This window comes from Takifugu flavidus, chromosome 7 (assembly GCF_003711565.1).
Source record: "Takifugu flavidus isolate HTHZ2018 chromosome 7, ASM371156v2, whole genome shotgun sequence".
Classification (NCBI taxonomy): domain Eukaryota; kingdom Metazoa; phylum Chordata; class Actinopteri; order Tetraodontiformes; family Tetraodontidae; genus Takifugu; species Takifugu flavidus.
The window spans coordinates 6,828,052-6,854,664 of NC_079526.1; the positions used below are offsets into that span (position 1 = coordinate 6,828,052).

At 45.9% G+C, this 26,613-nt stretch overlaps 4 protein-coding genes and 1 long non-coding RNA gene across 10 annotated transcripts; 3 read left to right on the top strand and 2 right to left on the bottom strand.

Annotated features, from left to right (window-relative positions):
* Positions 1 to 160: 160 nt before the first annotated feature.
* Positions 161 to 11,152, top strand: ghrhrl (growth hormone releasing hormone receptor, like). 2 transcript variants are annotated; one of them, XM_057038282.1, is made up of 13 exons: positions 161 to 667; positions 6,527 to 6,632; positions 7,525 to 7,632; positions 7,747 to 7,838; positions 8,099 to 8,202; positions 8,649 to 8,781; positions 8,879 to 9,032; positions 9,200 to 9,260; positions 9,491 to 9,560; positions 9,633 to 9,724; positions 10,139 to 10,268; positions 10,550 to 10,591; positions 10,845 to 11,152. In XM_057038282.1, exons 1-13 carry the CDS (start codon positions 614 to 616, stop codon positions 10,944 to 10,946), a joined length of 1,248 nt encoding a protein of 415 aa, XP_056894262.1. In that variant the 5' UTR covers positions 161 to 613; the 3' UTR covers positions 10,947 to 11,152. The 2 variants fall into 2 exon arrangements, with proteins under 2 accessions (XP_056894262.1, XP_056894264.1); XM_057038284.1 differs by lacking the exons at positions 10,550 to 10,591; positions 10,845 to 11,152 and having other exon boundaries at positions 10,114 to 10,242.
* LOC130528673 (uncharacterized) lies at positions 3,048 to 10,939 on the bottom strand. The gene is made up of 3 exons (XR_008951349.1): positions 10,800 to 10,939; positions 10,619 to 10,690; positions 3,048 to 3,964 (listed from the first exon to the last, which is right to left on the bottom strand). It is a non-coding gene; the product is annotated as an uncharacterized LOC130528673 (long non-coding RNA).
* Positions 11,153 to 11,649: 497 nt separating the features above from the next.
* si:ch211-221n20.8 (fibropellin-1) lies at positions 11,650 to 18,621 on the top strand. Of its 5 annotated transcripts, none has more exons than XM_057038275.1 (23): positions 11,650 to 12,048; positions 12,469 to 12,603; positions 12,693 to 12,759; positions 12,847 to 13,017; positions 13,112 to 13,237; positions 13,326 to 13,466; positions 13,585 to 13,704; positions 13,801 to 13,833; positions 13,972 to 14,097; positions 14,212 to 14,334; positions 14,433 to 14,555; positions 14,959 to 15,081; positions 15,266 to 15,388; positions 15,489 to 15,614; positions 15,785 to 15,913; positions 16,006 to 16,098; positions 16,505 to 16,600; positions 16,788 to 16,883; positions 17,088 to 17,183; positions 17,385 to 17,486; positions 17,566 to 17,671; positions 18,131 to 18,247; positions 18,328 to 18,621. In XM_057038275.1, exons 2-23 carry the CDS (start codon positions 12,481 to 12,483, stop codon positions 18,404 to 18,406), a joined length of 2,439 nt encoding a protein of 812 aa, XP_056894255.1. In that variant the 5' UTR covers positions 11,650 to 12,048; positions 12,469 to 12,480; the 3' UTR covers positions 18,407 to 18,621. The 5 variants fall into 5 exon arrangements, 4 of the variants coding, with proteins under 4 accessions (XP_056894255.1, XP_056894257.1, XP_056894256.1 ...); XM_057038277.1 differs by having other exon boundaries at positions 12,850 to 13,017; XR_008951346.1 differs by lacking the exon at positions 18,328 to 18,621 and having other exon boundaries at positions 17,385 to 17,473; positions 18,131 to 18,174.
* A 1,199-nt stretch (positions 18,622 to 19,820) lies between these two features.
* On the top strand, positions 19,821 to 23,195 carry LOC130528658 (cytochrome P450 2J6-like). The gene is made up of 9 exons (XM_057038280.1): positions 19,821 to 20,708; positions 20,810 to 20,972; positions 21,305 to 21,454; positions 21,543 to 21,703; positions 21,781 to 21,957; positions 22,073 to 22,214; positions 22,302 to 22,489; positions 22,560 to 22,701; positions 22,791 to 23,195. Exons 1-9 carry the CDS (start codon positions 20,397 to 20,399, stop codon positions 22,967 to 22,969), a joined length of 1,614 nt encoding a protein of 537 aa, XP_056894260.1. The 5' UTR covers positions 19,821 to 20,396; the 3' UTR covers positions 22,970 to 23,195.
* A 43-nt stretch (positions 23,196 to 23,238) lies between these two features.
* On the bottom strand, positions 23,239 to 26,125 carry LOC130528660 (cytochrome P450 2J6-like). The gene is made up of 9 exons (XM_057038281.1): positions 25,741 to 26,125; positions 25,496 to 25,658; positions 25,037 to 25,186; positions 24,788 to 24,948; positions 24,520 to 24,696; positions 24,257 to 24,398; positions 23,965 to 24,152; positions 23,734 to 23,875; positions 23,239 to 23,624 (listed from the first exon to the last, which is right to left on the bottom strand). The coding sequence occupies exons 1-9, from the start codon at positions 25,942 to 25,944 to the stop codon at positions 23,449 to 23,451; spliced, it is 1,503 nt and encodes a 500-aa protein (XP_056894261.1). The 5' UTR covers positions 25,945 to 26,125; the 3' UTR covers positions 23,239 to 23,448.
* Positions 26,126 to 26,613: the final 488 nt, after the last annotated feature.

Sequence of the window (26,613 nt, forward strand, 5' to 3'; positions counted from 1 at the left end):
GTCAAGCGACAATCTTGAGAAAATGCATTTTATATGTTATTTATGTGATTTATTTTGAACAGTTTTGAATGTCGGTGTGAAACAAAACTCATAGCAACAGTAAAATGTTTGAATTTAAAGTATTTATCGTATTTGTGATAAAATAGTTTCCTCTTTAGTGACTTTATGGTGCAAGTTTCAGCCTTTTCCTCCTTAATCTGTAAAAGATTCTGGCAATGTGAAGCAAACAAGCCACTTTAAGACTAAAATTGATGTTTTTAAAAAAATTATCACTACACATAATGAGCAACCTCAGTGTTGATTTGGTTCAGACATTTTAAAATGTGCCGTTATTTGATCTGGATCTACTTTTCTCCTGCAGCAGTAGTCAGTGGAAGCTTTATTTCCATCTGGATTATTCCAGGTTGTTGGCTTTATTCTGGAAATAAATGCAGGAAATGCAGCATTTTGTTGCTGCACACTTGACTAGGGTCTGTGTGTGTGTGTGTGTGTGTGGTGTGTGTGTGTGTGTGTGTGTGTGTGTGTGTGTGTGTGTGTGTGGCAGCTCAGGATCTGTCCAGCAGGAGTGTGTGGATGCAGTCAGAGCTTTTGAGGGTGTCTGAATGAAAACAGCATGTTCTGTCTCCACATCAGAGGGGTTCTTCTCACCCTGAGTCTCACTGCAACCGTAAGTGATTCGTTTTCTTTTAGACTTAATGATGCACGCAGGACACAGGATAAAAAATTGTTATTTTGTCAATTCAAGTACAAGAATTGTTTTGTTTTTTTTAGAAATGATGCAAAATTATTGGGATGTTTTGTCTGGTCCTCACAAGGATATGAGTAGAAATGTGTGTGTGTGTGTGTGTGTTTACCTGACTGGCTGCATAAATTGTATTTTTCTCTGATTTACGTGCTGCTCGATAAAAGTCTGCAGGTTTACAGCTCTGCTCTGAAGTATCGGATCTTCGCTGAATTAAATCAGAGTGTGTGTTAGTTGTTTAAAAGGTGGTTTGTGTCCTGACTGGATCACTTGAGGCCAAAACATCCAAAGGTCTGTGGTTCTAGGCTCGGATTGCGATTAGCGCACAATTTCTTTCATACAGCAGACATACAAAGAGCCCACCTGGGCGGGTATGGTCATTATTATTATTGGTAAAGTCATGTTAAATAAGGTCCAAATGGTAAAATGATCATTATTTCCAAACTGAATGTTTGCACCAAGTGTTGAAGGCTGGTTTAAAGGATTCATTTGATTTATTATGGATGATAAATTAAAAAAAGAAAAAAACACTTCTCACACAATTTGATTTATTGATGCTTGAGTCATTTGGCTTAAAAAAAACAACCAAAAAACCCCCACCAAAAACAGAGAGAAATGGATAAGAGCGTAAGTTATGTGGTTGTTCCACAATAAAAGTCTGCAGGGTCGATGAAAACAGAGTCGTTATCAGATCCCGGCTGCGCTGAGGCATCGTTTCAAGTTCACGGGACACTTTTGCTGCTCTACAGATAAACAGATGCTGCAAACATCTGATAAAAGGGTGCGCCACAGTGGTTTTAGAAATGGAGGCTGTTTGCTGGTCACCTCTGATTGCTGACAGGAGTTATGAGTTGTGTGTGAGCGCATCAATACCTGACGCCACAGGAGCAGAAGCACTTTTATTCTGATGCATTAAAGGGGAGAACACCTCACACTGAATAGTGATCTGAATTACTCAGAACAGAACATACTTTAATCCATTTATCAGCCTGTTAAATACGGATTTTCATGGTTTTGGTCAACAATTCTGATTTAGATTTGAAGAAAACTCGTTAGCAGAAAAGCACATTATATGACATGTAGATACAAAATAAAATAACAGTGAAACACAGATCCAGTCTCTCAGTTATATACTTGTGTATTTACACTTAGGTGGAAGGAATCTGGATAAAAGTGTTTGTGGTGGGATATGGGATGGATGTGTCCCAGTCTGTCTTCAGGGAGTCATTCCACTCACCTGTTCTGGATCTGCAACCAACCCAGCATTAAGCTCCTGCTCCCGTTCCCTCTCTGCCTTCATGCGAGTCATTCCAGCGTTCTTCTACGGCCTGATCACCCGGTACCGACCCTGCCCATTTTTGACCTTCCTGCCTCACCTCTGTCCTGGTAAAAGGCCTCCACCTTCTGTCTCTGATCCCGAGTTCATGGAGATCTCCTCCGGGTTCTGTTTGCTCGTGGCCGGCCAGGCTTCTGCTGCTTGGTTCGCTCCGCCAGCACACCAGGATCTTCTTTCCAAGCGTGCTGTGTTTGGGTCCAATGGCTCTGCCCGTTTTAGGATGTGGTGGGATATGGGATGGCTGTGGTGTTTGTGGTGGAAGCAGTCCTCCTGGACAGAGATGTTTCTTGGACTGGTGTCCACTATTACAAGTGGAGGTGTGTTTCCTCTTCTGCTGCGTTGACTTTTTACCCCACAAAAACATGACAGGCCAGATGATGACGCTGTGGTGCTGTTGATGTTATGTTTAAGGGGGTTTTAACAGAACCCGAGAGCAGGCCAGCACACAGTGGTAAAATGGTTCAGAGTGTTATTTACAGGGGAACCCTCAAAGAAAACAGAAGTAGTCCCCCTGGACTGCAGAGAACTCGGGAACAGGTTCTGCACTTCTCAGGTCCAGCAAACGGTGCGAAGACCTCAAACATGCAGGGAAGTCGGACCAAGCAAAGCCGCAACACTCCCGCATCCACACACACACACACACACACACACACACACACACACACAACACACACACACACACACACACACACACACACACACTCCACAAAGGAAACCAACACTCTGGCCCTGATAGGCAGGCGCTCCCCCCTTAAGTAGGTGGCCAGATGTTAATTGCCCACAGGCCTGACTGCCTGCTGCACCAGCTGCCACCAATTGAGCTCACGCCCCCTGCAGGAAAAGCCAGAAACAACCCTGCACCCCAACAGTCGACTCACATAGTTTTCTCTGCAGCTCCACTCAGGATGCCTCATTTTATGGAACAGCCTGTTGCTCGGCGTCCGTGAGGTAAACCACCTTCTCTTCCTCTGACAGCGATCGCCACTGTGGACAGAGCAGAGCACAAACGCCCACATCAACGACACGAGAGTATATTATCCAACACATTCGAAGCTCTAATGCAGAAAAATGGCTGGATTCATTTTGTAATATTGATGGGCGGGAAGCTGGAAAACGCTTACCATCCTTGCCAGGTGTGCGTTCACCACCCTGTTCCCTTTCTGCAGGATCTCGGGTGACAGCAACTTCCTCTTCTCCTTTAGAAACAGCATGAAAGCATTGAGAGGCTGTTTGATATGTCTTGCCTTCCTCCCGTGAACGGCCATTGTTGTTCCCTCCTATAAGAAAAAAAAACAGAACACATTTTATTTACAGCATGCAGAAAATTCACAATGAAGAAACCGCTGAAGGCCGCGTGGAACCTTGAAGTAGGTTCGTGCTACGTACTGCTGATTCTGTCCACTGTCCTCCAAGAGCAGCTTTAATAAGTCATGAGGCTGGAGACGATAGACACAGAAGAGGTTGTACACAGATTCTACAGATTTATTTTACTTCTGGAGAATTTAACAAACCATTGGAGCAGTTTTATTTTGCAAAAGCCTCTTTTCCTGTGTTAGAATTAGAGCTTGTTTGGCAAAAATCATCCATGATTTCCACCTGTTCAGGCTCTGGTGGCCCAGAGATACCATCCCTAACTTCACATCTTTATCCGGTTACTCACCTCCCTTTGATGGGGAGGCCCGAGAGTTCTGCTCAGGCTGGGTGGTGGCAGGTATGGGGATGGCAGACGAGGTGGAGGAGGAGGAGTAAGGGTTGGTGTAAATGGAGCCCAGCTCTGGGGACAAACTGCTGTGGCCACCTTTTCTTTTTCCTGGTCCACAGGGTCTTCAGTCTTCATAGATGGAAGTACCGGTACTCAGTAAGTGCCAGAAGCCGTTGCCAGACTCCTGTAACACACAGCAACAAAGACCCACATGACAATCAATAACTGAAGTAGAATCTTAGTGAGACAATTTAACCAGACAGAACTGACTTGAGCTCTCCACATTTATTTAAAAAAAAACAAACCCAATAGATTCAATATGATTGCAGCAATTTCAGAAAGAAGATCCGGGTTTTATTTGTTCTGAAATGCTTCCAGGACACTGAGGTGTAGTTGGAAAAGTGAGTGGGATGGAGGACAGCGGAGTTTCAGCAGAATGTCGAGACCGGCCAGGCCTCGGATTCCTGTTTATGCCTGTTTAAATTCAGTCCATAAACTCCATACCTTTACCTCCAATCAATGCGGATAAGATTTGGTATTGCGGCGGTGCTGCACATAATTCCAAGTTAATTTGCAGCAAGTGCGTCTGCAGCGTGATGGAAGGCCTTTGATTCGGGTTGTTGGAAAAATCTGCATTCACGTTTTTAAATGTGCTCAAATAGAAACTATAAATGCTGGTGAGGTGTTCGGTGTGATAGAGAGGAAACTAAAACAGCAAACACTCATCACAGGATTCTGTCCAACACTACCCTCTAACACACACACACACACACACACACACACACACACACACACACACACCAATAATACCATCTAACATTGGTACCCGGGTGCCAGAACACAATGACATGTGCAGCAGCCCTGATCTCTGCACCTTGTTTGGGAATGAGGTAAATGCTGCTGCCCAGTTTTGTTCCAACACTAATTACCCAATGGAGCAATCACTTAGCTCTGCTCAGGAAGCCCAGGGACACTAAATGTCTGCTTCCTATGGAGGGATGTATTCCTACAGTCCTGCAGCAGATTTACGTTAAGGTTCAAAGTACAAAGATACGCTGCAGGAAAGCGTCACTTTATCGTTATGGTGACTATGACAAAAGCAGCAAAGACGTCTGTAATCTGGATGTGAAGAACACCAACACTCAAACAGATGGAGGAACCTATAAAATGAAGCTGTGTCAGCTGTGAAACTGCATTCAGAGCTGAAAGCCTCAACCAGCTTGGCTGATGCACATTATCCGCTAACTGGGCAAAATGGGGGCAGATTAGAAACCTTTTTCTTGTCCACCTCTTTATTTAAATGTGTGATTTGTGCAGGCTTGTCTGCTGAATTTTATGTTTCCACAGGAAGAAAAGCAAACACTGTCACGTGGTCGTGTGACAAGCTCAGGAGGGGTGTGGATGGGTGAGCAGAGCTCTGGATCCCCCCCCCCCCCCCCAGATTTAGGTCACACCAGAGAAAATAAAAGTAGAGTTGTTGTTCAGGAACAGCTTGACAATAAATAATCAACTCATCTTCAGCGAGTGTGCAGCTGCTGTTTGTTCTCCTCGGAGTAACTTGTGTATCTTCTCAAAGACACAAGTGGATCTCTTTGATGAGGGAGGAAGATGGAGAGCGTGCGCTGGGAACGTTCACAGTCCCGACGGACCTGTGGAGCTCGGCTTGTTTTCCATAATGAGGCGGAGCTGTGCTGAGCCAGGGACAAATTGCGCCTGCTAATATAGACCTGACATTAAGATTGCGTCTGCCTTTTATCATCCATCAGCACGAGTATAAATACGCTGGAACCAAGAGAAAAGCTGAGATTTTCCAGCACTGGGAAACAAACAAACAAACAAACAAATCACTACTTTAGAGTAATTTTACAAATGGGATCTGATTACATGTGGGCTTCTGTATTCCTTTGATCCTGGGGTTGGGTCCGAGCACTCATTCCTGCTGGCATCACAGTACGGCCATTTTATCCAAAAATAGTCTAATGAGGAGCCATAATGAGACCTAAGAACAGGAAATACGCTGTGTAAGAATGCAAAGTTGTTGTATCACACGGTGCAGCAGCTGGGTGCGATAGCAGCACCTTGAAGACGTTTATCCGTTCGCTCAGAGAGACTTGGGCTCAGCAGCAGCAGCGCCTGACAAACAGACCTGACCCGCTGACCCAGTGTGTAGTTCAGATGGAACATGTTGATCGGGGACTGTTGATGAAACAGGAAGTACATGTGTGCATCTGTATTCAGATCAGACCTGTCGCATCAATCTTGCCCAGGCTCTATCATCGGGAAGCCCCTCGCCGCTGAAGAGCCATAAACCCATTTGGTGGCAATAATGGACATTGTTTCGATGCCATTTTGTTGTACTTGAATCACAACTATGTAGAAGCCTTTCTTTCATTTCAACTTTTACACCTGATAACATAATTTCAAATCAGCTTTGCAATGAGGTGAAATTGTCTTTAGGTGTCTATTCTGCGCCAACAGGAATTCTTACTGTAAATGTCACTAAATGAATATTATTGGATTAAAAGATCAACTTGCAGAATTAATTCCCTGTAACTACATTTACGGTAATGCCATGACAGGAAATAGTAGCAGGTTACAAGACGTATTTCTACAGGTAGGTCACAGAGGGAAAATGCGATGCTGCGCTTAAGAGGCAGAGCTGATTTATCCTGTAATTCCAGGCTGACTGGCCGCTCTGTCCTCTGGTTGAATGTCTGCATGTCTAACTGAGCGCTTTCCCCTGCAGGCTTTGTCCCGCCTGCACCCGGAGTGCGAGCTGCTGTTTCAGCTGGAGCAGGAGGAGCGGAGCTGCCTCCGCTTCATCGAGGAGCAGAGCAACGGGAGCGCAGAAGGTTTGTTGCTGAAGTCCCCCTGCAGCAGAGCGCGGGTTTGAAAATGTAATTACGAAACATCCCGCAAACAAGAACCGCCGGTTGTCAGGACACAATATTGATGGCGGAGAATGCACTGACTGACCCGTCGCTCGGATGGGTTTTTAGAAGAGAACCTTAATGGATTTACCCACATCAGGGGACTTTGTTGTTGGCACTTTTCCATTTTCTTGCCGGTCTCATTTGCACACAGCGATGTTATTAATGTGGAACGCGTTGACAGAAACAAAATGAGACACGCCACATTTACTCGCATTGTTCTCCCGATAGCTCATTTTACATCCCCCCTCGAATTATGAGGCATAATTTATCCTGTTTATCCTTTCTAGCCCGTCTTGCTATTGGCTGCGGAGTATGTCTGACTTCAATACTCTCGTATTGATATGAATTGTAATGTCTAGATTAGTTGGATATCTTCTGGTCCCTCCTGTGGGAAACTGCTCTCAACTTAACCAAAAATATGAATATTAAACAAGCGGTTTTGCAGTTTCAATTGTCATGAACCAGCTCATGGATCAGACAAAGTAGGGAGAACACACAGGATGGATTTTAGAACAAAGGGAATTTATTGATTGATCAGGCAAAACAACAAACCAAAGCAGAACACCCAAGCAGTCCTGGAGGGAGCCAAGCAAGAGAGTGACTGCCCAGACTGTGGAGCATTTATAGCCCTCACAGCTGATCAGTCCAGGTGAGCTGGATCGCCACTTAGCAGCAGTTGGCCCCCCTCCGCCTGCAGAAGGGAGGAGACAACAGAGAGGCAGGCAGAGAAGACACAGCCAGGGTCGTCACACAATATACTGTAACACGTCCACAATGTAGTCTAAAACCTCTCTTTTCTGTCCCTCCGAAGGTTGTCGACCATTCTGGGAGGCTGTTGTCTGCTGGCCTCGTGCAGATGTTGGGGAAACTGTGCACCGCCCGTGTCCCGCCTTTTTCTCCCCCTTCAGAAACAGCACAGGTGACCCCAGTGTTGGCATCCACCCCATGAATCAGAATCGCCAGACCAACCAACCCCAATATCAAACGCAAAGCTGAAAGCCTGAGGTGCTGACCCAGTCATGTTTGACCTCAGGTTCAGTGAGCCGTAACTGCACCAGCGCCGGCTGGTCCAGGACATCACCCCCGTACCACATCGCCTGCAGCGTAGAGGATGACGCTCCCGAGGTGAGGCGGGAACGAGCGGCAACACTGATGCATCCAGGAGCCAAAAAAAAAGAAAAGAAAACGTAACATGGGTCCTGTGATGCTGCAGACGAAGCGTGAGAATAAAAGCTATTCCCGTTCAGATGTTGTCAGTCCAAACAGAATCAAACACACAAACAGCTTTTCTGCAGCCGAGTGCCGCGCCGCCTCCTAATTTGGTCAAATTGTGCATAATTAAGTTCACTCTGAGGGCTGAGTGCTTATTTTTGCCTGGCTTCCAGACGGAGCGGTCCTTCTTCGCCACGGTGAAGCTGATATACACCATCGGCTACAGCGTGTCTCTGGTGCTGCTGGCCGTTGCCGTGTCGATCCTGTTGCTCTTTAGGTAGGAACGGTCCAAACTGGCCACTCTGTTGACCATGATGTGAGGATTTACAGGATCTTTGTCATAGTTACGACCATGGAAACAGTGTGGAAATGGTGTGGAGCTGTAATAAGACTGTGATGTGGTGAAGAGAGGAATCCATTGTGACTGTGTTTATCTACATCTGACCTCTTTGAATTAGTGCAGCATTTCAGAGGGCCGCAGATCCATCAAAATATGATACCTGATGGAAAAATGAAAAGGAGGCTGCGACAGGATATCACCACATTTCTCTGGCCTCCATTACGGATCGCGCTTCACTGATGCGAGGTTGCCGTCCGCTTTAGAGCTTTTTTTCTTTCCTTTTTTTTCCCTGTTCGGAGCCGCATTTTCGTCCCAAAGGGCAATTTAGTGTCATGTCTGAAATAAAACAGCGGCGGCGTGTGCTGTGTGATTCTCCCCAACAGGAGGCTGCGCTGCGCCCGGAACTTCATTCACATTCAGCTCTTCATCACATTTATCCTGAAAGCCGTGGCGGTGTTCGTGAAAGACGCCGCCCTGTTCTCCAGCGACGACACCAACCACTGCACGCTCTCCACTGTAAGACGGACAGCTGTGGAATTCTGTCCTCTTGCATTGCACCCCTCTTCCACTAAATATCCCATAATAGCCGTCTCTGCCTGTGTCTCCTGCGCAGTTTGCCTGTAAGGCCTCTGTGGTTTTCTGTCACTACTGTGTGATGGCCAACTTCTTCTGGCTCCTTGTAGAAGCGCTCTATCTGAACTCCCTGCTTGTGTCTTCCTTCTGTCACGCCCGTCGGTGTGTCTGGGGCTTCAGTCTGCTGGGATGGGGTGAGAATTCTCACGTTTCACACCTTTTCTTCAGCGTTGTGTGTGACCCGCATGCAGCCACTTCCTGGAATGATTTCTGTCTATACTGCGAGTCCAGGCGAGGAACGATCGCAAATGCGCTCAGCAACGGTTGCACGATTGAAATGGATGTTTCCCCCCCCCGGCAGGTGTACCAGTACTCTTCATCAGCGTGTGGATCGCATCCAGGCTGTACTTCGAAGACACAGAGTGCGTTGAAGCACTTTAACGTACACGCTTTGTTCTGAATCCTCTCAATCTGTTTGACCTCCCAGTATCCCAGTCAGAATTGCAGTGATTGCTCACATGGCAGATACAGTTTTCTGTTTAGGTTTTATTTAGTTATGCTGTAGGTTTTTTTCCACATGATTTTAACACATTTCATGTGAACAACCCATCTTCGTTGAACTGTGGACTTACTTTAATGTCTTTCTTTCTAGATGCTGGGACATTAATGAGGATTCGCCCTATTGGTGGATCATCAAGGGTCCAATTGTTGCATCCATAGCTGCAAGTGATGCAGAATGTATTTAGCAATGATCCTCTTCCCGAACTGTGAATTCTTTGCATTTCTGTCAACAGGTCAACTTCATGCTGTTCATGAACATCATCAGAATCCTGGTGCAGAAGCTAAATCCTCGTCTGATCCAGTTTAATAACTCTTCCCAGTACAGGTAATCCTTCTTAACTCCTGAATATGCACAGTTCACATCTGGGTTCTGTTTGCTACAATAAGAAAATCCAAAAAGGAAGAGCAGTTCAGTTTATTCTGTGGTGGATGGGGCTGAATGATGAACCTTTGAGCATTGAATTCATATTCATTCAGTGCACTAAACTCTAACTATCCAAGAGGGTGAGGGACATTTTCAATTAAAATAGACTCACTAATTGGCTGAAAGTGTCCAGGGACGTGCGGCCAATCCGGCTTTAATGAAAGTCATACCTGGGGCAGGTTGACTGCTCCTTGCTTTAATTGGAGCAGCTAAATGAATATTCTTCTCCACACGTTGCCTGAAGCACCATTAAGGTGAGATTTATACACAGTTGTGTGTAACCCCAACAGCTTATCACCCCTGTCTGTGCATTAGACGCCTGGCCAAGTCCACCCTCCTCCTCATCCCCTTGTTCGGCACTCATTACATGCTCTTCAATTTTCTGCCCGACTACATCAACGTTAACCTGCGCCTCTGCATCGAGCTCTGCATAGGATCCTTTCAGGTACACACACACACACACACACACACACACACACACACACACACGCATGAATATGTGCATTTTCATGATATTTTTACAGCAGACTGATCCTTTGCTGCTCCGTTCTGCACTAACCCTCAAACTGAACTAAATATTTTTCTTCTCACTTCATTTTAGTGTTGAATCTTTGGTCCCCATAAAGATGCCTGACCCCTGTTTATAGTTAATAAGAATGCCTTTAGGCAGCTTGTATAAACACTGATTGAATATAAACATGTCCTTATCAATGGTCTTTCCTCCAGGGGCTTTTCGTCGCTATTCTCTACTGCTTTCTCAACCAAGAGGTCAGTAGATTATTTAAATCCTCTCACCTTACTGCATGACAGAGCGCTCTCCCCGTCTCTCCGGCTGTCTCTCGTTCTCCTCCATATCTCCCACTCTTTCTGCATAGATTTTCCTCAGAGGTCATGATGTTCTTTCACCCTCATTTGCAAATATTTTCAGTGACACCGGAGTCACAGCCCAGCTGTAATGCATGAGTGAGCTTCTGACCTCACAGTTGCAGATCTGGAAGTGCTGACTGTGCGTCTTTGGCAGGTCCAGAAGGAGATTCACGTGCAGTGGCTGCGGTGGCAGGAGAGGAGTTATGGGGTGGTGTCACCAGCAGCGAAGGGCAGCCAAATGGACACACCTTTCTAGTGACGTCCGGTGCACATTCTTCACGTTATAAGTTTCAGATATACTGTGAAACCTGAAAAAGGAAGGTGTATACATTATTTTAGATACATCATGATTAAGTGTAGCATTGTAGAATTGTCTGAATTATCATATATCACAATTAAATGAACTGGCAGTTCATTTAATCCATGCCTTCGTATACTGCAAAATAAATGTCAAAAGTCAGATTTTATGCTTCTTTCTGTGATGTTTTAAAACAAATTTACTATGCAGGCACCAATGAAAGGGTTTAGGGTCCAGTGTGTGCGCTCTGTAATATTGAGATCTGCTTTTCACAAATATGTGTTTGATACAACAATGTTGGTATCAAACTTGTGCTGAGTTAGTTACACGCTACACTTTATTTTCCACAGCAAAGTAATTGGTTCTTCTACCTGTTATTTCCTTGGTGTCACATTGTATCAAAAATCCCTTCTTTCTCCTCAGAATTCAGACAAGACTCAGCTCTGACCTTTCTTTGTGCTGTAGTTCACTGATGTGATGGAAAATACCTTTTTATAAATTTCTTCTGCTGACTGAAACAAGGTGTCTTCATAGTTTACTGTATTTGTTTTACTTAAAGGACTTGCTGCAGGAAAATCCTCCACACCACTTTGATCTAATGTGGCAACTGTGTTGTGGTGATGACACCTTAAAGCCTTTTTCTAGCTGAACTTCCGGTGATATTTGCGTTCGTCCACTCACCACAAACCCTTGAATGGTGAGGTAGTAAGCGTCCAGCAGTATACAGTATATTTGTAAAGATAACGCCATTAGATATGCTGTCCTGTCCCCCGGGCTGTCAGAGCCCCCCCACGCGCGCGCTCTAAAGCCTCTGTGACAGGGTTCAGAACATTTGCGGGGGGGGTAGTAGTCTGCTGCGGATTAGGGGTTTGCGGAATGGGAAGTGCAGAGTTCCTGGACAGGATGTGGAGACCCCCCACTTCCATTCCCACCATACCGACGCAAAGCTGGCCCACAGCTGCCCCGGTTCACATCTGGAGCGGACAGGAACCCGCTGCAGCTGGAGGAGCCGCGATTTCGCTCTTCTTCCCGGTTTGTAACTCCAAGTGGAACTAATCTGGTGAGTGTTTTACTTTTTGATCCATTGTTTTAATCGTATAAACCCACAAGCGTCGCGATCTTTCCGTCTCTGACCGCTGAAGTTGTCCTCGCAAATCTTTGCCTTTCAGCTTAACGGATCGTGATCGCAGTTAGCAAATAGATGTCCTTTCCGTGGTCCGTGTTATTCTTTTGTTCTGGGAGGTTGGTCCAAGAGGGAATGTTAATAACAGGTTTACTTCCCTTTGTGTTGTTTTGCCTGTCTGGACACGCACTGTGCCGCTGCAGAACGCGCTCATGCGCCTAATCCAACATTAAGCCATTTTACGCGCTTTCAAGCGTCGATTTGCACAGTTCAAACTGTCTGAACTCGTTAGCTTTGGCCCGCTGAACACACCATCACCTCCAGCTCCACCTCCACCACCTCCTCTTCCTCACACAGACTCAGGTGACGATGGCTCATGTCTGGACCCTGATGTCAGCCGGGCTGCTGGTTTTGTGCGCAGCCGAACGTCTGAACAGCCCTGAGGAAAATGAAGTTCTGAAGCACACGGATGACGAGCACACCAAGAAACAGGCTAGTGACTAAGGCCTCCTTATGGACATGGGTGTGTACAGTCTATCCAAGAAGGGCCTGAATTAAAAGAGTTTTTGCTTTGCTTTTAGTCTCAGGTGACTGAGAACATCACAGCCAGTCTTACTGTAACAACACCGAGCTACACCTCACCCACCTGTAAGTTTAAGTCTTTTGTTCTCTACTTTTGTTCATCACTTCTAAAAAAAAAATAAAAAAATCCAAACAAGCTCATTTTACCACCAGCAGCTTCCCCGAGCACAGATTCTCCCAGCTCCACCCTTGCACCCCTGTGTCCAGGAAACCAGGTGACCCTGGGGAACGGCTCAGCCTGCGGTTGTCCATCCGGCCTCGTGGAGGTCGGAGACAATTGCTCCTGCCCCGTGGGCTTTACCCCGGAGGCTGCGGGGTGCACAGGTGACACAAGTCTTGTTTGTGAGAAGTGTGTAAGACATGATACAATATGTTGTGCAGTGACCTTCACTTGTAGCATGTCATCTTGTTTGTGCAGACGTAGATGAGTGTGCAGACGAGGAGCCGGGTCTGTGTGGTCTCCACGCCGTCTGCGTTAACACGCCCGGCTCGTATTCGTGCAACTGTCTCCATGGTTTCCTGATGGGTGCAGCAGGCTGCCAGGGTTTGTTCATCTATGTGTAAGAGCGAAAGGCCGTGCATATGGAGTTTAAAAAAATAAAACAATATCCCATTTGTTTTTTTAAATGCAGATATAGATGAGTGTTCTCTGGCTGCAGTGTCGGGCCTGCAGGCCTGTCAGGGTGATGTCCTTTGCATAAACAGCCCTGGCTCCTTCACCTGCTCCTGCCCCACAGGGTACATAATGGCTCAAAATGGACAAAGCTGTGTAGGTGAGGATGGTGTCAACGGTTCGTGTGTGTGTGACAGTGGCGGACAGCAACTTAGCGGGTGCTGCATCTGGAACGAACAGAAGGTGGTAACAATGCGCTCCTGTTTTTTTCTCCGCAGATATAGATGAGTGCATCGTAGAGCAACCATGCCGTTCCGAGCTGGGAAACGCGTGTGTCAACACTCCCGGCAGTTTTGTCTGCAGCTGCCAGCCTGGCTTCAGAGCAGAAGCGCCCGTGGGTGAGACCCTTCACCATCAATTTCCACACACAGTATCCACAAAGTTCTGTGTGCTTCTGCTGTTTTTACACCCTGGCTCTGTTCTGCTGCACTCAGGGCCAGTGTGTCCTCATTTCACAGTGTGTCAAGGTATGAGGAGCTGATTTTATCAACAGCATCCTGTAGTGCTTATTATTATTTGCATGTTGCAGTAAGTTGCTTAATTGCAAGTGTTTCCTGTAAGTTTGTGTAAGGCATCACTCAAGCTGCCCTTTTCTTTTGTCCCAGATGTGGACGAATGTTTGGAAGGTCCTGCAGTGTGTGGTGATGGTCCGGGTGTGTGTGAGAACACGCTTGGGAGCTACAAGTGTGCTTGTCCGGCAGGTTACCGAGGAAACGGCACACACTGCGAAGGTAGTTCATTAGCATTTGTGTCCGTCCATGTAAAAACTGGCTCCCTGTGGAGAGCGTGAGCATTCTGTTGCGCGCTGGTTTTTAGCGTCCCCCTCTGTGCACTCTTATTTCCAGACGAGAACGAGTGCGCTTCAGGTGGTCACGGGTGTGACCACAACGCTCGCTGCGGCAACATCATCGGCTCATACTTCTGCCAGTGCTACCAAGGCTTCAACGGAGATGGACGCTCTTGTTTTGGTGGGCAAGGGATTTGCGCACTCCACCATAGCATGACGGTGGCGTTGTTAACACTTGGACACGGAACACTTCACCTAAAGTGCTGCTGTTGTCTACAGACATTGATGAATGCGCTGTGAACAACGCCCGCTGTGAACACAACTGCTCCAATGAGTCAGGAGGCTACAGCTGCCAGTGTGCCCCGGGCTTCCGGCTGGATCAGGATGAACACAACTGTACAGGTAACGGTCATATAATGGCTGTGGTGTCATGTGACTATAAATGTACAAATAATACAGGATATTCCAGCAAAATAAGCCACTAATCTGGTGTAGTTTTCTTGTTATCTGCATGGCTGAAAAATCCATGTAAAATTACACTGCAGAAACAAAAAGGACATTAAAAGTACATGTGCAAACCCAGGTCCTGCATTGTTATGATGTAGTCCTTTCCTAAAGTTTGCTACACCTAAGGAAGAATGTACAGGCTGCTTAACCACAATTAAACATTTAACAACGTAATAGTGAGTAAAGGCTGCTTCCATGCAGAAGTACATTCGCAGATTTTCTCTGAAGCCATATTTTCAATCACAAAGTAACTAACAATTTTTCTCTGACCCCCCGCTGGCCCCACATCCTCCACCAGATGTGGATGAGTGCCTGGCGCTGAGTGGAACCTGTGAGCACCTTTGCATCAACACTCGCGGGTCGTTCCAGTGCTCCTGCAGGGCCGGCTACCAGCTCCACATCGACGGTCACACCTGCGTGGGTCAGTTTCTCTGCAAATGTAGTCGTGAAATCCCAAACCAGCGTCACGATGTTCTTCTGCTGTGTTCACACATGAGGAGGCGAAGGCAACAGATGGAGACATTTAGGCTTTAGCTAAACAGGCTCAAATATCTGGTATTCGGGCCACCCCGACTCATTTCCTGTGCCTGCATATGTGTGCTTAGATATTGATGAATGTAAACTTCAGAATGGTGGCTGCTCTCACACCTGCAGCAACACCGCAGGGGGACACACGTGCCACTGCCCTCCTCCTCTGCTGCTCGGCACAGACAACCTCACCTGCAGTGGTTAGTTTACCAGCACATTCAAGCAATAATGTCTATTTTCGGCCTTTTATCGACCTTCCCTGCTCTGTAACACCAAAGAGAACTTACCCCCCTTGAGCAGATATTAAATCGTGCAAGCTGAGGAATGGCGGATGTGAACACACGTGTGCCATGACGGCTGAGGGCCAGGTCCAGTGCAGCTGTCAGTCAGGCTGGAAGCTGGACGGGGACCTGCGGAGCTGCGTGGGTGAGATTTTTAACGTTTTCAGAGGATCTGGAGAACCACTAATAATGATGTCACTATGAGCGGACGATCGACCTTTGCGCTCAACACCAGATTCCTGTCCATCATGAGGAAATTAGAGGCATTACAGATTGTTTAATATGTTTAATGGTGCTGTTGCTTTTTGTGGAAAGATGTGAACGAATGCGGAGACTTCACAAATGGGGGCTGTGAGCAGCTCTGCGCCAACCACCCTGGTGGGTTCAAGTGCACCTGCAGGGAGGGCTATAAAGTGCGAACTGACGACCCCACCAAGTGTCAGCGTGAGTCAGCAAGTCCAACATGTCACATGCAGGCATCAATCTCCATTTGGAAGACTGCGCTCAATTTTGACGTCTCTTTGACGCCCTTTCAGCGGTGTGTGACCCACCGTGCAACAACTACGGAGTGTGTGTTGCTCCAAACAGTTGTGACTGTCCACCAGGCTACCCAGGACCAGGATGCTCAGGTACAGAACTTGGTGCGATTAGCTTTTTTTCCCAGAACTACTGCAAACCAACGAAAAATGCTAGATTAGCCAACCCACAGCTTTAATGTCGCCTCTGACACATCCAAATGAATGATACAAATTAGGATCTTCAGGGTGTTTTCTTTAAGACTTTCCCACTAATCACCATGGTAACAGCAATGTCAACCCGCCAAAGGTGGTTAGCACAGTCAGCTATCAGCAAGAATCTTCCTTTAAAGATGGTGTGTGTACTTTGAGGTCCTGGAGACCTGTCCAGAGTTTATTGGAGATTAATAAAAATCCAGAACAAGATATCGTCTTTCAACTGATACTCATGTTTCAAGATTCTGACTAGACGAGTCATAAATGATTAATGATCAAAATCAACATGTGATGTGTGTTTCAGCCATGTGCTCCCCACCGTGTGCCCACGGTGGCACCTGTATGCGTTGGAACAAGTGTCTGTGCCCTCTCGGCTGGACCGGGGCCGGCTGTCACACAGGTACACCAGCACCTGAGACACCCGAGTCAATCCGATCCATCCACCTGAGCGGGACTGTTCTGAAGCACTCTTTTGCTGCTGCCTCATACTGATCCCCTTCCTCTTGAGTTATCAAAGAGAAAAACAATGATTTCCCTGGTATTTGCTGAATTTCTCTGGACCTCTCACCGTTTTGTTTCCTCCTCAGCCATATGTGAACTACCCTGTGCTAACGGCGGTCGCTGTGTGGGGCCTAATATCTGCCAGTGTCCGTCAGATTACAGCGGCCCACAGTGCCTTTTGCGTGAGTAACAAAACCACAAACACATCTGGCATCAGTTACATCCCATCAGCAATGTGAATAACATCAGGGAGGGGGGGGGTTAAACTCAACGACTGGGTCTCTGCTCCTCTCCGCGCCTTTTTGCCACTCTTGGGTGTTTTACCATAATGTAAAATGATTTTTGTACACAGTTCTCCCGTTTTTCCTGTCTGGTTGTTTCCACAGCGCTCTGCACTCCCGCCTGTCAAAATGGGGGAAGATGTGTGGATGTCAACAAATGCACGTGTGTTGGCGGGTGGCAGGGGGCTCGGTGCCAGATAGGTGAGAGCACACAGGCTGGACTCGCATCTGTCCTTTGCTTCACCACTGAAAACAACATTTCAGAGCACATCTGCAACACTTTAGTGTCGATTTACAGAAAACCAACGCTGCTGTGGCGCTGCTTCCTGTTGTAACTACCAGCATAAAAATTCGAGCCAATCTTGTTTTCCCGCATCTCCGTCTTACATCTGTTTCCAACAGAGCCGGTTCAGTGTCAGAAACCGTGCAGGAATGGTGGTGTGTGCGTGGGCTTCAACAGGTGTCGCTGCGTTAAAGGATTTACGGGCGAGGTCTGTGAAACGGGTCAGTGTGCCGCGTATGCTCCTGCAGGATTCGCTCCTCCGCCTCTCGCTTTTGACATTTATCTTTTTTCAACCTGTAGCTGTGACCACCCCGTGTGTGCCCCCCTGTCAACATGGAGCTACCTGCAGTCCACACAATACCTGTACCTGTCCAGAGGGCACTGCGGGCCTGCGCTGTGAAAGACTGTGAGTTTGTGTTTGAGTCGTCATTTCAAACAAGAGAGGTGAATAAATGATGAAAGAGAGCACCAGTAATGAGAGCGTCGATTTATCAGAGCATAGAAGGTGATTTGGTGCTCAGCCCACCCGATCAGATCATCAGAAGTGGTGGAGATGATGTGAGCCAGATGATCCTGCTGGCAAAGGGGGTGGACGAGGGACGGATGAATCAGAGGAACATAAATGTCTACGAAAAGGAAGGCTGATTGTAATTGGATTAAAGTAGGACGGCCAAATTAAATCAAGCTGAAACTCAGAATTAAAGAGAACTTTAGCCGTGCTACATATTAATGCCATCACTGACTTTCCTTCAACTGTTGTTCATTCTGAATTACTGCTGCACACTATCAACATGGAAGCCACTCATTTTTATAAAAGTGATTGTTGATGCTCAACTCATGGTTGTTGTGCTTGTCTTTGCTGTAGGACGTGTCCTGTGCTCACCACAGTGGTCAGTATGGCTCGAGCTGTACGAAAGGCCTTTAGGGAGAGTTATGTGGACCGCTGTGGACCCCTGGGAGTTCAGCTTTGCACCAAATACAGGTGATATGTTGGTTCTTTCCCGTTGAGGCATTAAACATTTGCAAGAAAAATTATACTGAACTTTGTGTCAATATTTGCAGGATTAACCAGGTGCGGGTGTACCTGCAGGCCTACAGGGTGGGCTACAAAATCCAGTGTCAAGAAAGGAGAGGCAGATGAGTGTCTAAACAATGCTCATCATGAGCAGGCATCTCTGTAGATACAGAAACAGGAACATAGTAGAATAATGAAAAGCTGTTGTTTTGTATTTTATCACTGACCACTGTCCTGAGTGTGTATGGCAGCTGAAAAGTATTTCTTTTTTACATTTTGCCAACGTGTCAATATTGATTGCTTTTCTAATAAAAATGAAGGTGGAGTCCCACTCAAACACATGAGCATTTATTATTTCCTGAAGTACAAACTGATCCTGGTATTGAAATGTGTAGAACATAGTTGCTCCCACTAGGCGTCTCTAAAATGAATAATTGTGGCGTTCATTTGTCGCAATGTGCAACAATTCTGTGTAACAGGATGAAATGCTGCTTCATGATGCTTTTTCATAGTAACTGATTCTGTTTTTCACAGCACATTCAGATCTGCACCCTTTTATTGTCATTTATTATTATTAGTCGATGTATTTTATTGCATACTCAGTGGGGAAAAAACTCCTTTAGAGATCGAAAAACATTCTCAGTCAACTTTGTGCATTTAAGTTTCAGTACAGATGCATATTAACATTGTTGGGAAGTGCTTGAACATCCTTGTAAACAGTTCAAGGACTATTTGTTCCTGCCTCTTATGGTATTTATTTTACCCATGCCTGCCTCTGCGTCAGATGTTCCCTCCTCTCACAGTCTCTTGTTACTGAATGAGCTTTTCCTGCATGTTTGCAGTTGTTTGTCTAATGTTTCCTGGATTGTGACTCAGTTGAGTTTGTATTTTTGGCTTCTTCGAGGAAGCACTTTTGTCCTCCACACAGTGTTTGACTGCAATCACAAATAGACTGAAGATCACAATCATAAAACAGGTGTTTCCCTAGGTGGGCGTTACTCTTTGTTGTTTTATTAGGAATTTAGATATTTCAGAACCTGAAAAGTGGAATTACCATTGATCACATATACAGCAGTTCCAGTTCTTTGCCTCCTTGCAACAGGGACGGTTAAATGCTCATGCTAGTGTGTTGGTGCCATTAGGTTGTGCATCTGAAATTTTCCCCCTTACAGCAGGTAAGTTTTCAGGGTCAAGAGGTATGATAGATGTTGGCCTTGTGCCAGGAAGTTCAGTCCTTTCAAAACAAGATTCCATTCCATCCTGTTCTGAAAATGCCCTCAGTGCCACTAATAAAGCACTGAAGCGTCACTCTGCATTTCAATTTGTATTTTCTCCAATTTTTTGCATAGCAACTCTATTTCTGTTGCATGATTCCATTCCTTTGCTGATGCGCCTGCCAGGAGGGCGGCTTTGGATGATTTGCTTGCTAGTGGAACTGCTTCGGCTTTCAATTGAAGAGTCTATTGAAGATTTGACACAATGTTTGTGGGTTTTACTTTTGTGTCTTCTGATTGTGAACATTTTCAACCCATTTTGTCAATTACACATGTTCGATATTTTGCAACAATCTAAGAAAATTCATTCACACTCGTGCTTTTGCTTTTATTCCACAGGCAACAACTCAAGCAACTTGTTTTGAACATCTTTTGCATCATTAATCAACGCCTGATAACCGTGTTTTCTAACCTTGTTCACCTTCAAATTCTATATTATGCTCTATTTATAAGAATTTTACAAGTATAAGAATTTTTTTAAATTTACACAGTGTCTCTAAGTTTTAACAAGCAGCCAGCACTTTTACTGTAAGCTTGTTTTTGCATTATCTGCCGCCAGCTAATGTTCAGTCTCCTATCGTGGCTTTTTCTTCCTCCTGCAGTCAAAGTGAAAGAAAAAGCGAATTTCAAACCAACACTAAGGCACAATTATCAGCATGTTGCAATAGTTGATGAGAAAATGGATGCTTTTTTAACCACTTAGCATATCTGATTAGATACACTTGCCTCAAGGGTAATTACTTTACAAGTGGGTCTGAGCTGCTGTCACCTTTCCACACCAGTTGTTTGGGGTGTGGTTTTAAGTTGCTTTAGTCAGTTTTAGCCTTTAGCTGCATCACCTAATGTGGCGTCACACTCGCCTATCGGAGGAGGGGATAAATAAAAACAGTTCCAGCGTTGCGCGCTCACATGCTCGCACCCCTCTGACCCAGCTGCAGCCTCTCACTAGAATGGGCTTGATCGTTTCTGTATTTGGCTCCCATGCAGACTGGAGCATCAGTACCCTGCTGCTCTTCACTGCAGTTTTCCTCCTGATGGTGAACTGGATCAGAAACCGTCGGCCGCCCAGCTTCCCTCCAGGACCCTGGACGCTTCCAGTCGTCGGGAACATGCACAATCTGGCTCACCACAGGATGCATCTGAATTTGATGGAGGTAGAAGGACAGCTGTCCAAAGCGGACCGTCGAGAGTCAGAGAGGAGGGTGGATGTATTTGCTATATGATGCATTCAGCCATTTTTCACGTCTCTTCACAGTTAGCTGAAACTTATGGAAATGTGTTCAGCATACAGTTGGGCCAGGAATGGATGGTGGTTTTAAATGGACCAACAATATTGAAAGAGGCACTGGTCAACCAGGGGGACAGTGTGGCCGACCGCCCCAACCTCCAGCTGATTATTGATTCTTGCCATGGCTTAGGTGAGACTATAACACACCAAAACAAACACTGTTGATTCACTGTTGTGAATCACAGTTTCTCTGTAAAGCTCATACAATTTTTTTTTCAGAGAATACATCCATATAAATGCAGTGATGGTTTTTCCATAATAAAAACACTTTAACGGTCAGCAGTCTTAAAAAAAACATGCCCATTAGACTGTTTAAAGAGGTTAATTGCCTCCAAGTGTGACGGTGTGTGCAGTGATGCACTGGTGAGCTGTCCAGGGTTCCTGCCTGTTGTTGCCCTCAGCTGAAATATTGAAAACTGAAACGAAAAAAGATCTTTTGTAAGCTCTTCTGTTTCCCTCCAGGTTTAGGCTTCAGTAGTGGCCACTTATGGAAGCAGCAGAGGCAGTTTGCAATTTCAACCCTCAGATACTTTGGATCTGGCTCAAAGTCGCTTGAACCTGTCGTACTGGAGGAATTCACGCACTGCGCAAAACAATTCAGTGAATTTAAGGGTGAGCAGTGATTGTAAATTGGCACATTTATGGTGAGAGATGACGGCCAATATGGGGATTAAATCACATATTCAATTTACGTGCATAGGAAAGCCCTTTGCTCCACAGCTCATGTTCTACAACATCGTCACCAACATCATCTGCTCCCTGGTTTTTGGCCATCGTTTTGAGTACGGCGACAAGAACTTTGAAAAACTGATGAACTCGTTTGGCAGGTGTCTCCAGATCGAAGCTTCTGTTTGTGCACAAGTACGCCTTTTTCGGCTCATTAACAAAGGACATCGATCCTCTTAATGTTAAATGAAGACCTCGTCCGTCCTCCACAGCTTTACAACTCGTTTCCTCGTCTGATGGGCTGTTTGCCGGGGCCACACCAGACAGTGAAGCGCATCTACCAAAACATAAGAGACTTCATAAGAGAAGAGATGAAGGAGCACAAAAAAGGTTTGGATCCTTCGACCCCGAGAGACTACATCGACTGTTACCTGAACAAGATCGAAAAGGTGAGCAGTTGGGGTGAAGTGCGGCTCTAGTCTTCCATCCTCCCTTAATGCGATCCGGTCTTTGGTCTCATTTTACACACTCGCTGTTAAGTTGCAACATTTTGGGTTTTTACAGTCAAATCTGGAGCCCCACAATACTTTCCATGAGGAAAACCTGGTCATTTGTGTCTGGGATCTGTTTCTGGCTGGAACCGACACAACAACCTCTACGCTACGTTGGCTTTTCCTCTTCATGGCAAAGTACCCCGAGATGCAAGGTGAACGTCCACGCACCATGCTGACCTTAAGTCATTTGTGGCATCATTTTGACACCATTACTAAAAAATTGTGATTTTCATGTGCAGAGAAGGTCCAGGCTGAGATAGACGAGGTGATAGGACAGTCCAGGCGGGCGACCATGGATGACTGCGTTAACATGCCGTACACCAACGCGGTCATCCACGAGTCTCTGAGGATGGGCAACGTGGTCCCTCTCAGCCTGCTCCATGCAACCGGGCGAGACATCCAGCTGGAAGGATACACCATCCCCAAGGTCCTTTCCTCACACATGCGTCAGCCTTGCGTCACCAACAGCCTATAACAGTTATGATTGTGACCACCAGGGAACTACTGTCATCGCTAATCTGACCTCAGCGCTGTTTGACAAGAACGAGTGGGAGACGCCCTTCGCCTTCAATCCGGGACATTTTCTGGATGAGGAGGGGAGGTTCCGGAAGCGGACTGCCTTCCTCCCTTTCTCTGCTGGTGACGAAGAAAACAGTCATCTAACAAAATCTGTGCTAAAGGAAACACCTTCTCTCAACTTATTTATTTTGGTTTTTTTCACCCCGTAGGTAGGCGGCTGTGTCTCGGGGAGAACCTGGCCAGGATGATGCTTTTCCTCTTCTTCACCTCTTTCATGCAGGACTTCACCATCTCCTTCCCCGCAGGAGTGAGCCCCGCGATGGAATACCATCACTTTGGTGTCACTCTTGCACCTCACCCATTTGACATCTGCGCCGTGTCGCGCTAACTTTATATCATGGCGATTAAAGGAATCCAGCTCAATAACTGTGGCAGTCCTGTCGACCGGTTGCTGACTAGGTTAAAGGTTGATTCTATAACATAATATTTGCTATATGTTTTGTTTTTTCATTTAGTACCCTTATTTTTGGAGCAGTCTAGGTTGTAAAATCAACTGTAACTGAGCCATTGTTTCTGTCTCTGAGCTGTAGTTTTAAATAAACACTTTAAAAGTCCTTTCTGGAAATAAAATAATAATAATAATTACAGAACACATCATGACACCATAAAATGTTTATTCCATGTATTAACACTGACACTTTACACAATTTACAGAAAGCACTGTTAAGTTAAAATCATTAGGAATATGTAGCAGTGAATATATGCACCTAATAATTTTGATGAATATGTGGGAGCAGAGAGTCAGTTTACTCTTCCAATTTTAGCCTGCTGGCTTCTGCAATTGTGCGTCTCCACCGCTAGAGGCTGTTAGCGCGGGATGGCACAGATCTCATATGGTTTCGGTGCCAGAGTGACTCCAAAGCGGAAACTCATGTCCGGCTTCACCCCAGCAGGCATGGAAAAGGTGAAATGCTGCATGAAAGAGGTGAAAAAAAGGAAGAGCTCCATCCTGGCAAGGTTCTCCCCCAGACACAATCGCTTACCTGAGTGGAAACAATGAAAACAGCCATAACTTGGTGCATTCAGAAACTGAATAAGTCTCAGAACAGAAGACAAATCTCCTCCATGTTTTACACAAGTGTCATTCCTCACCAGCAGAGAAAGGGATGAAGGCTGCACGTTTCCTGAACTTCCCCTCATTGTCCAGAAAGTGTCCCGGGTTGAAAGTGCAGGGCGTCTCCCACTCGTTCTTGTCAAACAGCGCTGAGGTCAGGTTGGGAATGATCATAATTCCCTGGTGGTCGCAATCGTGAGCGTTAATAATTACAGACGCAGAGAGGAATGAGTGTGTCTGACTTGTGCGTTTCATATAGGAGAAATGACCTTGGGGATATTGTATCCTTCCAGCTGGATGGCTTTGTTGGTAACGTGAGGCAGGCTGAGCGGAACTATGTTACCGAACCTCTGGATCTCGTGGAGGACGGCATCGGTGTATGGAAGGTTGACGCGGTCATCCATGGTCAGCGGTCTGGATTGTCCGACCACCCTGTCAATCTCAGCCTGAACTTTTTCTGGGCATCAAGATATGGAATATCAGGTCACGCGTGTGGCCTTCACCATCTTTCATCACAGATATTTTAACAGGTGAGGTTGGAAAAGACATGTTCTGCACCACCTTGGATCTCGGGGTATTTCGCCATGTAGAGGAAAGCCCAGCGCAGCGTGGTGGACGTGGTCTCAGAGCCGGCCACAAACAGATCCATCACACAAATAACCAGGTTTTCCTCGTCAAAAGTACTGTCGACCTGGCCGCTATTCTGCACACAGACAGACACGTTGTTACACGATGAAACGAGGGGGCAATGCTCCAAAAACATGGGACAATGCAGATCACTTGCGTCGTAAAGGAGGGTATTCCCCTCATCAGGTGCGACTCACCGCCTGAATCTCCCTCAGGTAACAGTCGATGTAGTCTCTGGGGTCTGACGGATCCCAGTTCTTTCTGTGCTCCTTCAGCTCGTTTCTTACGAAGTCTTTTACTTCATTCCAGATCTTCTTCACAGTTTGATGTGGTCCTGGCACGTGTTTCATCAACAGAGGAAATGAGTTGTAGAGCTGTGGAGCAGGCAGCAACCATGAAGAGCATTAGCTGCTCTACTCACGTGAATGCCTCTTTCTATACTTTTATTGATAAGAAATTCCACACCTCCGCCCAAACAGAGGCTTCGATCTGCAGGCTCTGGTCAAACAACTTGATCAGATTCTTGAAGTTCTTGTCACCATATTCGAAGCGATGACCGAAAACCAGCGAGCAGATGATGTTGGAGACGACGTTGTTGAGGATGAGGTGAGGGGGGAGTGGTTTACCTGCACAAATTTACCCACACTTGATGTGAAAATGGCTGATTCTGTGCAAGACTCTTGATTTCCGTGTCCCCGCGCTTGTCACATTTACCTTTGTAGCTACGGAAAATGTTGGCGCAGTGTGTGAACTCATCAGTGATGAAAGGTTCGAGTGACTTCTTGCCAAATCCGAACAATCTGAGGGTTGAAAGTGCGAAACGCCTCTGCTGCTTCCACAAGTGGCCATTACTGGTAATGACGCCTGATGGATGAACAAGCAGAACAAGATGATGTTGACACATTCAATTTAAAGCACTGAAAAGTGATTATTTTCAGCGTGAAACCTTTGTTTAATTTCAATTACAAAAAAAAAAGTTCCAAAAAATGTTTGGAGGTCTTTATTCTATGTGAAATTATGCTAAAGACATACTTTTCCCCCTTTCCCCCTAATGTGTAACATGTTGTTTGAGGTTAATTGCAGCTGTGAATGAACACAAAAGGAAGTCTGCTTCTCTGTGAGAGTCACAGAGTTGAGATCTTTGTGCGTGTTAGACCCCCCCCCCCCCCTCACCCTTTCCATGCGCTATTTCATCCTGCAGAGGGAGGTCTGGACGGTCGGACACACTTTCACCATGAGTTACCAAAGCTTCTCTCACGACTTTAAAACTGTTGACCACCACCATCCATGTCTGGCCCGTTCGCAGGCTGTACACGTTCCCATATGTCTCTGCCAACTGGGAACAGATGCGACAGGTGAGGAGCACAATAACGTAAGTGGTAATCAGAACAGATGCATTAGAATTGCTTTCGATCTACCTGAGTCAGACTCTCATGAGTCCTGCTGCGGTCAAGAGAGAGCATGTTGCCTATAATAGGAATCGCCGTGGGTCCCGGAGGGAAGCTGCCAGACCTACGGTTCCTTAAGTAATCTGCAGTCAGGATGAAAATCAACAAGAAAAACAGCAGACTTTTAAAATCCCCTGCAAGGAAGGATCCGATTAAATCAAATATCCAATGCATTCTGCACGCAAGGGCTCAAAGCAGTCAGAATCATGCAGCGCTTTTGTGCCTCCCTGAAAACTAAAGCTGAGACTGTGTTGCTAGGATCCTGCTCTTTATCTGTGTTTTCAGCCTCTCCTGCATAGGCCAGTCCTCTTTTATTACATAACGTCGGCCTTTAGACTTTGACCTTAAACGAATCATACACAATGCTCAACCAACTATATATGGCTGCATTAATTGTTTTATTTGGAGTTAAATAACCTGAATAGATTTAATTTGTTTCTCACTATTCAAGTTGCATATTTAAATATAGAACACCATCTCACTGATCTGTCCATTTTTTTAAATTGTCACTCATTTACAGGCTTTGACCCTCCCTCAGGTCCCCTTTTAGTCAGTGTCAAAGGGATCTAAAATTTAAAAGGTCTCTTATGCCTGGCCATACCATTCTACCCAATCACTACAGCACCAGGCGCTTTTTTTTTTTTTTTTGCTCTATCATCATTTTGCAGTCCTTTACCCTACTTGTAAGATAGCGGCCCACTGACATGTGGAGTCATGACCAACCAGTAAAACCCTTCTGACCAGAGAAAAAGTACTTAAGTCCAAGTAATAAAATTACTGATAAAATGTACCAATATATCACAACTGTCAGCTTATCTCAAGAAAATTATTTGAGAATGAGCT